Below are 10,625 nucleotides of genomic sequence, written 5' to 3'. Positions count from 1 at the left end.
TTCGAAGAATGTAAACAGCGTTTCAGAACACAGCTTTAATGCGCTTTCCAGCGTTAAAAAGCAGATTTTATTCCCTATGAAAACGAATTTCATTTCCGGGTGGCGTGATTGACACTTCCCTCATCCAATCAGAACGTTACACACGGTCTTTCTCAACCAATGACGCAGCGTAGGGGTGAGGGGAGGTGACGTCAGTCAACCTTTCTCAGCAAATCAGAGCTTTCCACAGCAGCAAACAACCAACCACGAAGCGTATTCCCCAGCTAGCAAGTTAGATTAGCGTAAAATAGTTCGTCACTTATTCGTCTTTTAAACCATCAAAATGCACTTTTTCTGTTAAAAATTGTAACGAAACAACCCCCTGAGCTGCACAGAGAACGGCGCTCCGTGACAAAACGACTTTCTAGCTATTCAAAACAACTCGTTCGAAGCTCCAGAACCGAGTCGGAACCACAGAACCGAAGCGGACCAGAAGCGTCCGGAACACAGTTTAAACAGAATGAAGCGTTTCCACAGCTCAAAGCCAGCTTAAGTTACACATACAGACGTACAATTCAGCTTTATAAAGACTTGTGACTCAACTTCAGCTTCTCTGTGAGCTTTCTGAGCATCACAGACCAACAAGCTTAAAAACATGCAGCATTTCGCTTCAGGCGGTGCAGCTCCAAGCGCGCAGCTCCGGCTGCGTAAAGACGCACGGTTCAACTGTTATTTTATAACACATGCCAACACGAAAATCAATTAGCACATTAGTTACAGTCCATTTATGAGCACGTGACGGGCCACCAATTGTAGATGAACAGATGCTGGGATGTATTCATCATTTAACGCGAGTTCCTCATTTTTCTGGACTGAATAAAACGTGCATTGAATTTAAGGAAATGCAAACGGGAGACGTCATTTAAATTTGACCCATCAAAATGAATGCGGTCATTTATTTACAGAATCAAATTTAACATCAAACATTTACATTAATTTGGCAAATTATGAAAATAACAACAAAGCAATCAATCAGGAAAAATCATACGGCCATGATTTCTCCGTTGCTGCACCAACAGACATTTATAACTGTACAACTATGATCTTTTACCCACATGAATGTGGGTAAGCACTTTACACAGACATTTCTAAATATCTGGGAGAATTTCTACTTGATAGAAAAGTTTAAGATGAAAGATGAAGTTTAAAGGGGAGAAAGATGGTGTTTGAGGTAGAGTGTTGAACAGAACGGCACTCTCCGGGCTTTCTTCAGCTTTTCCTCACAGTACACTTAGGTGGTGAAAACGACTCTTTTACCTGGAGATGTCTCAGGCGAGATTCCGTTTAACGCACCCTTTCAGCGTCTCCGTAGGATGCTGTTACTCGTCCGGAGTAGCTGCGAGGTTCTGTCAGCCACAGCTCACCTCAGTGGAAAATGTTATAATCCCATGGAACTCGGAAGAGCTTCGTTGTCATGTCAGGAACTCCAACAGCACTCCATCAGAACTCCAGAACTCTAGAAGTCTGACAACTCTCCAACTCTGAGTACTTGTGTGTCTCTCCGTGTCCCTGTGAGTCCCTGTAGAGTCCGTGTAGACCAGGAAGTACTGACATTTTAAAGGCTCTTTCCCGGTTCACTTTTTGGGATTTTTTATTGGTCAGAAACGACCAGAAGGGGTGTGTTTTTGTGACGTAAGAGGTTAGAGACAGCGAGAATTGTTATGAGACAGTTCAGAAATGTTCTCACAGACCGAGAGGGTTCTGTTTTGGCGTGCCTTAAGACACAGGTGCAAAACATCTCTATTTACGTCTGAGAGGATTCTAAAACATGACAGTTTTAACATAACAACTTGTTTTTCGTTTGACTGTAACCTTGTAAACGCACACACTTGCTCATTCAAAAGCAGAAATCAGAAAAATGCATAATTACTCTGCACAGCTTTTAACATGAGAATAAAATCATTACTCAGTTAATAAAATTGATTAGTTCACTGCAACATCTAAAATGGTTTGAACTAAGACACTTTGATTATCAACATTTGTAAGATAGTAATGATAATAAAAAGAGAGTGTTCTTTTCACTTGAATCTTCAAGAAAGAAAGTCTCAGGATGGGTGAACCTGTATTTATGTATTCAAATACATGAAATGACAGCTTCTGTCCCACAAGGTTCTAAAGGTCAAGAGTTTTGACCTTAGACTGGGTTTCGACGTAGGCTTAGTCCACTACAATACTTTGCATTAAGACGGGATCACGACGAGAAAATGTCACAAGTTTCCCGCTGCAAAGGCGAAATAGATGTGCTTAAAAAAGATCTGCACAAAAGCAGAGTGGATAAAGAGGTATTCCTGGAAGAAGTTATGCGTTTACGAAGTGAATGTCAAACCTCCCAGGAACGCTTAAAAGCATGTGAGGAGAAGCTAAGAGCAGCAACAAATAAAAGTTATGACGAGGGGCGAGGTGGTCTGGAATCCAGAAAAGACCTTGAACAGTGTCGGGATAATCCACCAAAACCTCCAAAAATCTTTTACAGACCTCCTGCTCGTAATCCACCCTCACCTAAAGTGGTAGGAACAGACCTGAACAGGTCTCCTCCACCAAACCTGCAACAGTGTGCTGTGAATGTGTTTGAGGTATGTTCTCATGATAAGACGCCCATAGAGGTGTTTCCTGGTATAAAGGTTAAACCCCACTCCCTAGAAATGGAAGGAAGGCGTGCGACACCACCTCCTCCTAAAACAGGCGAGAAAAGGCAGTATTTTCAAACTAACAAACCACGTGATGAAGGTGCACGCTGGGACAAAAAGGCTCCTCTTTCAGAGGATGAACGTGATTATCGTATATGGGATATGCGTAGGACACAAAGATATGGGATCCAAGAGGACCCATATTGTCAGGGGATGTCCGGAAAGGAACCCCGAAAAGACGTACCTAGCCGCCTAACACCTCGGACGAAACGTCCCGAGGCGAAAAAATCACAAAGGTCCCAGGAACAAGGCCCTAAACCTCTGAGCTCGGAGGAGACAGAGAAACTACAAAGGTTGTTAGAAACTTTGAAACACACTGAAATGGAAATCCAACCAGGAGCACTGTGTAGTGATGCGATCGCTACTAACTCTGAAGGCGCGAATGACAACATTACAGATGTCGGTGAAACACACCAAGACATTGCTGTTGTTGCCTCCAAGAACCCCTCATCGGACGAAGGGGGGATAAACTCACACACAAACGATGATAAGTCATCGCAAACTGAAAACTCAGAAACTGAGTTTCATGATTTTGAACTGGGCATTCCAGTTCTGGGAGGACTCCCAGATAACCTGGTACCGAGTCAAGAAGCTGGGCCAGTATGTTTCACGAAACCATCACAGGCCATCGCTCTTTTCTCAACCAATGACGTCGACCAAGGGCCTCAAACCTATGGTGTCTTACCCATAGACAGGTCCGACGACTCAGAAAAGGATTCGTTGGAGCTCCCCAAGGAGCAAGAACCCTCATCAGTCTCATCACAGATCGAACAGGTGGTCGCCCAAGCCGACACTCTGACATCTGATGAAGAAAGAGACAAACTTAGCCAAGTTCTTTTAAAATATGAAAAGTCATTTTCAACTGACGCAGACATCACCCAACTTCAGAAGTTGGATGATCCTGCAATTAAATCGATGATACTGTATCTGACTGACCCAGACAAATACACTCCATCGAAAGGTAAACTGGATTCCGATCCAGACCTAAAAGTTCTCTTTCAGCTGCTCAAACAGTTAAAACTACTCAAGGACAACCTAACTTTAGCTCATGGAGCGACGTCCTCACCCGTGTTCGCGGTCTCCCATGACCGAAGGGGGGTGACGCCAGTTAGGATAATGCTACCAGACGCGATAACGTGAGCAAATCTGACATTCAGAGTGAGTGGCGCACCGAAACGTCGTTTTCTAGTTGCTTAATCACTGCTTTTGTCAATGTTGAAACGTTGTTTACTGGTTGCTTAGTCACTGTTTTTCTCGATGTTGAGACATCGTTTAATTGGTTTTTGGTATTGTTTTGAACACCCCAGGCAAGAATGAATTTTGTTGTGTAGTTAAGTTAGAGACTAAGAGGCCTTTGACCATGCCAACATGCAGTTCATTCATTAAATTGCAATCTTTGCGTAGTCAATGTATATTATTGCTACCTTAAGTACCATAATCTACATTGATCTCACAACGCTTAAGCCGAACCTACTCGAACAATTCTATTCGGGGGGATAGCTAATTCTTTTTGATGAGTCTCGCCATAGACTTCCAAAAACATTTATGGGGAAACCAAACACCCAATCTCAAGTCGTTCGTCTAAAAGACAACAGACAATTGAACCAAACTATATTTTGCCATGTAAAGCTAACTTAAACCAAGTTAGAAATGGAAAAATAGTTTGGAACCCTTTTCTATAGGTATAAACCCCTGTAGTTACCCTTTTTCAGCATGTTCCACCCCTTAACTGGTAGTTGTAGCTGTTCCCAACCATAATAGCTTACACACCAGGTGCATATAGTTTAAGGCCTTATGTAAAATCCCCTTCATAAGCCCACCTTAAACCACATAATTGCATGACACATTTGAACCAGAACGGCACAGGCTGGACGTCGACCAGAGACGACCTTCGCTGGAGGCGACCTGCAATCCTGACGTTGGTCTCCACTCTTCATCCAGTGGCCGCATCTTCAGTTCAATCCAAGGGTACCCCTCTGTATGCTGATTAATCAACACTTCCAATCGTTGTGGATTTACCGTTGTGGATTATATGACTTTTGCCAATGGATTACAGACTCTGTTTCCAAGGGGTTAAAGCATTGCTACAATGGAATTACCAACAACATTATGGAATTATCATCAACACAATGGAATTACCAAGAACATTGTGGAATTACCTTGACTTTGTTTTCCTTGCTGGATTACTTTTGACTTTTGTTTTCCTTGCTGGATTACTTTTGACTTTGGTCTTCCTTGCTGGATTACATCAAGCTCAAGGACATTCGAAGGCGTAAGTTCAAGTTTGGAATTCATCCCCATGGACAGGCGATGATTTCCAAAGGGGGGACTGTAGTGGACTAGGCCTGATGTCAAAACTGACCAGATGGACAGAAACTGTCATTTCATTGATTTGAATCCAGAAATACAGTTTGACCCATCCTGAGACTTTCTTTCTTGAATTAATCAAGTGGAAAAGACAATTCTCTATGATCATTACTATTTGACAAATGTTTGATAATCAAATTGTGTTAGTTCAAACAATGTTTACATGTTGAAGTGAACTACTCATTTTTATTTACTTAAACAGTAGTAATGATTTTTATTCCTCAATTCAAAGTGAAATCAAGTTAGAGTACATTACAGAGTAATGATTCAATTTCTTGATCGTCTGCTTTGAAAGTGAGCAAATTTGTAAGTGTGTTAAAGTTCAAGCTTCGGTCAACCAAGAAGTTTACTGAAAAGAAATGTCATGTTTAACTTTTACAGCAAGATATTTGGTGAGCGACGCCACGAAGTCTGGTTTTTCCATTATATCTTTCTGTCTGTTCTTAAACAATCCTTGACTTTTAATAACACCTTACATCACAAACCACACCTCTGCTTTGGTCCATCCACCAATCAAAAAGCTCTCAAATGAACCGGAAGTGACCCTTCATAAAAAGGTTGGCACTTCCTAGTTCAGAGAGAAGAGTTCCAGAAGAGTTCTGGTAGAGAGTTCAGCTCAGTCTTGAAGCTGCTGTAAGCTCTGTCTTGAAGATGGAGCAGCAGTTCAAGTAGAGTTCAAGAGTTTTGGAATCCAGAGTGCAGAGAGTTTGGGAGTTCGTGAATGCACACGCAGGCATTCATGGATGCTGCTAACCCAAACAAGCTGAACCAGAGACGATTTTGGGAATTATAACTTCTGTTTGGATAACCTCGCATGGCTCTCGAGGTATTTGGCTGTTCTCACTGAGACGCTGAACAGTGGTTGGAAGTGAGACTCCACGCCGGAACTGATCTATCTTCAGAAAATGTAAAAGTCGACTTTCACCAAAAGTGTACTGTGGGACAAGCTGTTTTCGAAGGAGCGTGCACGTTCTGGTTAAAACAGATAAATTCCGTCACACATCTCTCTGTAAGATAAATCTCAATTTTCCATCTTTAAACTCTCCTTTCTGCTAGAAAATTAATCCAGATGTTTTCATTAATGTCTGTGGTGAAGCAACGGAAAACCATGGCCGTATGGTTTCCTGGTTGTAAAAGCTGATTAATTATGTTGTTGTTTTCATATTCTGCCAAATTAATGTAAATGTTTGATGTTAAACTTTGATTCTGTAAAATAAATGACCGCATTCATTTTGATGGGTCAAAGAAAAAATGACGTCTCACGTTACATTTCATTAAATTCAATGCACGTTTTATCCAGTCCAGAAAGATGAGTGAACCCGTTGTAATTGATGAATATATCAGCATCTGTTCATCTACAAATATACAAGTTTCACTTTCTGAATGGAATTACTGAAATTAATCTACTTTTTAATGACATTTTAATTTTATTACCAGCACCTGTATATAAGGTAAAGAGTATTGTTCCAAGCACTGAACCCTGAGGAACTCCATGACTAACTTTGGTGTACGATGAAGATTCGTTATTTACATTTTCAAAGTGGAATCTATCAGATAAATATGATTTAAACTAATTTAGAGCCGGTCCTGTAATTTGTCTAACAGGACCAGTGAAGACACTTGTCCATTATCAGAGGCCATGAGAATATAATTAGTAACTTTCACCAGTGCAAATTCAGTGCTATGATGAGCTCCAAACCCTGACTGAAACTCTTCAAACAGATTTTTTCTGTGCAGATGATCATTCAACTGACCAGCAACTATTTTCTCTAGATTCAACAAAGTAAATCTTTTTTAAAAAGCATTTTAACAAACAGTTTTGAAATGTCAAACATTTGCTTTAAAGCTTCTGTGATATGCATATTCTACAAATACAAAAGTGAAAGAAAACATCTCAATATTGAACATATATGGCATAATACACAATTTTACCTATTTTGTCACATATATGCCATGTATTCTTTGGAATGTGGCACAGCTAAAATTAAACAGGTAGTGACATCAAAGGGGAACTCAAAGAGGAACTTCCTGGTCTTTGTTTATTGAAACAGTTTAATTTGAACTCTTGACTTATCTCTCTGATGGTGATTCAAAACAATCTAAAGGAACTTCAGATTCTTCTCTGCTGTTTGTGCTGTTGTAGCAATGCTCTGTTCCCCTTTGAGATCACTTCCTGTTTACTGACATCACTTTCAGCCTGCTGTTGAATGCCCTGTAGTCCAGTAGTTACTGCTGATGAAGTTCTGCTGGTGGTTTGTGTTCCAGGAAGTACCAGGTGGTCTTCTGCTATAGCGTCATAGAGAAGAACAACAGGCAGGTTCTGCCGGTGGTCCGCAGCTCTGCAGGAGGAGATGGAGTGAGCACAAACACCAACCCTCTGGACAGCTTCTTCCCCTTTGACCCCTATCTGCTGAAGAGGTGCTCCGTCGGCTGCTTCTCAAACCCTTTGACTTTTGTTGGCACTTTCTTCTGTTAGCATATGTTCAGCTTTTCTAAACAATCAAAAACCAGTCATCTCATTCAGAAGACAAGTCATTGAATGGATGATTTTTGTCCATTTTAAACTTTAAAATATTTAACTTTTGGGGGTTTATTGACTTTATCTTTAAGAAGAAAAAAAAAACCTTGGTTAAAAAAAAAACTGGTCCAGATGACACAATTAAACTTTTTTTGTCTTTATCTTTCAGGTTTTTATTTGGCTAATTTCAGGTTTTAGCTACTTTTTTTCTAATGATAGATTTTGGCTAATGTTATTTTAAGTACAAATCTGCTAATATTAGCTTTAAGTTATGGTTTTGTTGGTTTTAGCTGCTGTTTTGTTCATCTTAGCTTTTAGCTATTGTTTAGTTAATTTCAGCAATTGTGCTAATTAACTACTATTACGTTATTTTTTATTATAGTTACAGTTATGTACAATAGTCCCTCATTTATCGCAGAGGATCCATACCCTGAAGCCCCGCGATAAGTGAAAAACTGCAAAGTAGTAATAGGAATACAAGTAGTATGTTCCAGAATTGCGCCGCTCAAGGTGGAGTAGCTCTCTTACATTCATTCTAAGATTTTGCTTTTGAAAACTTTAAATTACAATTTTTTTCTGGATGTAAATCACTTTTTTCAGATAATTACTTCCTCTGGTATCAGATGCTGTGCTGCTGGAAGGATTTTTACTGAAACCTTTTTCATATTTGGACATTTGTTATGATGCGTAACCATAACAACAAGGTGGTTTTCTACAACCAGGAGCAGCTGATTAACATCCATCCATCCATTATGTTTACCCGTTTATTCCATTTTGGGTCATGGGGGTCGCCGGTGCCCATGTCCAGCAATCACTGTGCGAGGGGCGGGGTACACCCTGGACAGGTCGCAAGTCCATCACAGGGCCACATAGAGAAAAATGAGACAAACAACCATTCACTCTCTCACTCACACCTAGGGACAATTTAGAGTTACCAATCAGCCTAACATGCATGTTTTTGGTCTGTGGGAGGAAACCGGAGCACCCGGAGAAAACCCACGCATGCACGGAGAGAACATGCAAACTCCACCCAGAAAGGCCCCTAGACCAGGGTTTGAACCAAGGACCTGCTCGCTGAGAGGCAGCAGCTCTACCAGTTGCGCCACTGTGCTGCCCACTGATTAACATCTCAAAAGCTAAAATAAGACCTCAACTACAGCCCCAAATCCCAAATGAGTTGAAAAGGAGGTGCTGTGGATGCATTACCGTCTAGCTGGAGGCTATGCTCGAGTGCCTGACCGCCGAGATCTTGGAGGTAGCGGGAAACACGGCTTTTGATAGCGGGAGGACCGAGATCGTCCCCTGGCACCTGCATTTGAGTCCGCAGCGACGAAGGGCTCGGCAGGCTTCTGCAAGGCCATTGCTCGAGGAGGAGTTCTGCCGGCATTCAGGAGTCCTGCTGCCCAAGAAGACGAGAGGTCTGCTGGGTCTGGGTGGACGGATCGGCATCTGCAGCCAGTTTCTTCAGATCTGTTGTGGGACGGACTGCTACAAGAAATCCTTCCTGCCCAAAGCCATCAGCATCTAGAACAACGCTAATGAATCCAGGATGATGAGCTACAATAACAGTTCATTTCCCCTTGGGATTAGTAAAGCATTTTTGAATTGAATTTGAATTTAATTGAATTGTAAGTAGTAGTTTATTTTAGTATATATACAGTAGTCCCTCGCTACTTAGCGGTTCATTTATCGCAGACTCGTTATATTGTGGTTTTTCAAAATAATATTGGACATGACACACAATTGGCTGTATAATGAATGAGCTGCACAATTGGCATGAATTTTTATTTAAAATAAATTATTTTAAATTATTTAGCACCTGCTGCATATTTGTGCAGCCCAGAGCTGCAAAAAAGGCTTTCTCCTGCAGCTTTGTGCAGCCCTTACTAGAGCTGTCATTTCTAACCCGAACCCAGAGCCCAACCCGGATTCGGACCGGGCCAGGCCATAATAATGTGCTTAATTAATGTGTCGGCCGGGTCGGTGTCAGGCTTTTTATTGCATCAGGAATGCACATTTAGAATATTGAAAGAGCGTGGGAAGGGTTTAAAACGCCTTTATATATATATATATATATATATATATATATATATATATATATATATACAGGTCCTTCTAAAAAAATTAGCATATTGTGATAAAGGTCATTATTTTCGATAATGTAATGATAAAAATGAAACTTTCATATATTTCAGATTCATTGCACACCAACTGAAATATTTCAGGTCTTTAATTGTTTTAATACTGATGATTATGGCATACAGCTCATGAAAACCCAAAATGCCTGTCCCAAAAAATTAGCATATCATGAAAAGATTCTCTAAACAAGCTATTAACCTAACCATCTGAATCATCGACGTAACTCTAAACACCTGCAAAAGATTCCTGAGGCTTTTAAAAACTCCCAGCCTTGTTCATTATTCAAAACCGCAATCATGGGTAAGACTGCCGACCTGAGTGCTGTCCAGAAGGCCATCATTGACACCCTCAAGCAAGAGGGTAAGACACAGAAAGAAATTGCTGAACGAATAGGCTGTTCCCAGAGTGCTGTATCAAGGCACCTCAGTGGGAAGTCTGTGGGAAGAGAAAAGTGTGGCAGAAAACACTGCACAACGAGAAGAGGTGACCAGACCCTGAGGAGGATTGTGGAGAAGGGCCGATTCCAGACCTTGGGGGACCTGCGGAAGCAGTGGACTGAGTCTGGAGTAGAAACATCCAGAGCCACCGTGCACAGGCGTGTGCAAGAAATGGGCTACAGGTGCCGCATTCCCCAGGTCAAGCCACTTTTGAACCAGAAACAGCGGCAGAAGCGCCTGACCTGGGCTACAGAGAAGCAGCACTGGACTGTTGCTCAGTGGTCCAAAGTACTTTTTTCGGATGAAAGCAAATTTTGCATGTCATTCGGAAATCAAGGTGCCAGAGTCTGGAGGAAGACTGGGGAGAAGGAAATTCCAAAATGCCAGAAGTCCAGTGTGAAGCACCCACAGTCAGTGATGGTCTGGGGTGCCATGTCA

The 10,625-nt window shown here is 41.4% G+C and overlaps 1 protein-coding gene across 1 annotated transcript in view; it reads left to right on the top strand.

Annotated features, from left to right (window-relative positions):
- rrn3 (RRN3 homolog, RNA polymerase I transcription factor) overlaps window positions 1–10,625 on the top strand; it is a 99,722-nt gene that overhangs the window by 44,817 nt on the left and 44,280 nt on the right. Inside the window, exon 6 of the mRNA XM_037689308.1 lies at window positions 7,359–7,548. Coding sequence (XP_037545236.1) covers window positions 7,359–7,548 — 190 coding nt within the window. The remainder of the gene's footprint in view (window positions 1–7,358; window positions 7,549–10,625) is intronic.

The sequence above is a fragment of the Nematolebias whitei genome, chromosome 15, assembly GCF_014905685.2.
Source record: "Nematolebias whitei isolate Nwh7 chromosome 15, NemWhi1, whole genome shotgun sequence".
Taxonomy (NCBI): Eukaryota; Metazoa; Chordata; class Actinopteri; order Cyprinodontiformes; family Rivulidae; genus Nematolebias; species Nematolebias whitei.
Note: the sequence above shows the minus strand (reverse complement) of the source record. Positions and strands in the feature narration are given on the sequence as shown.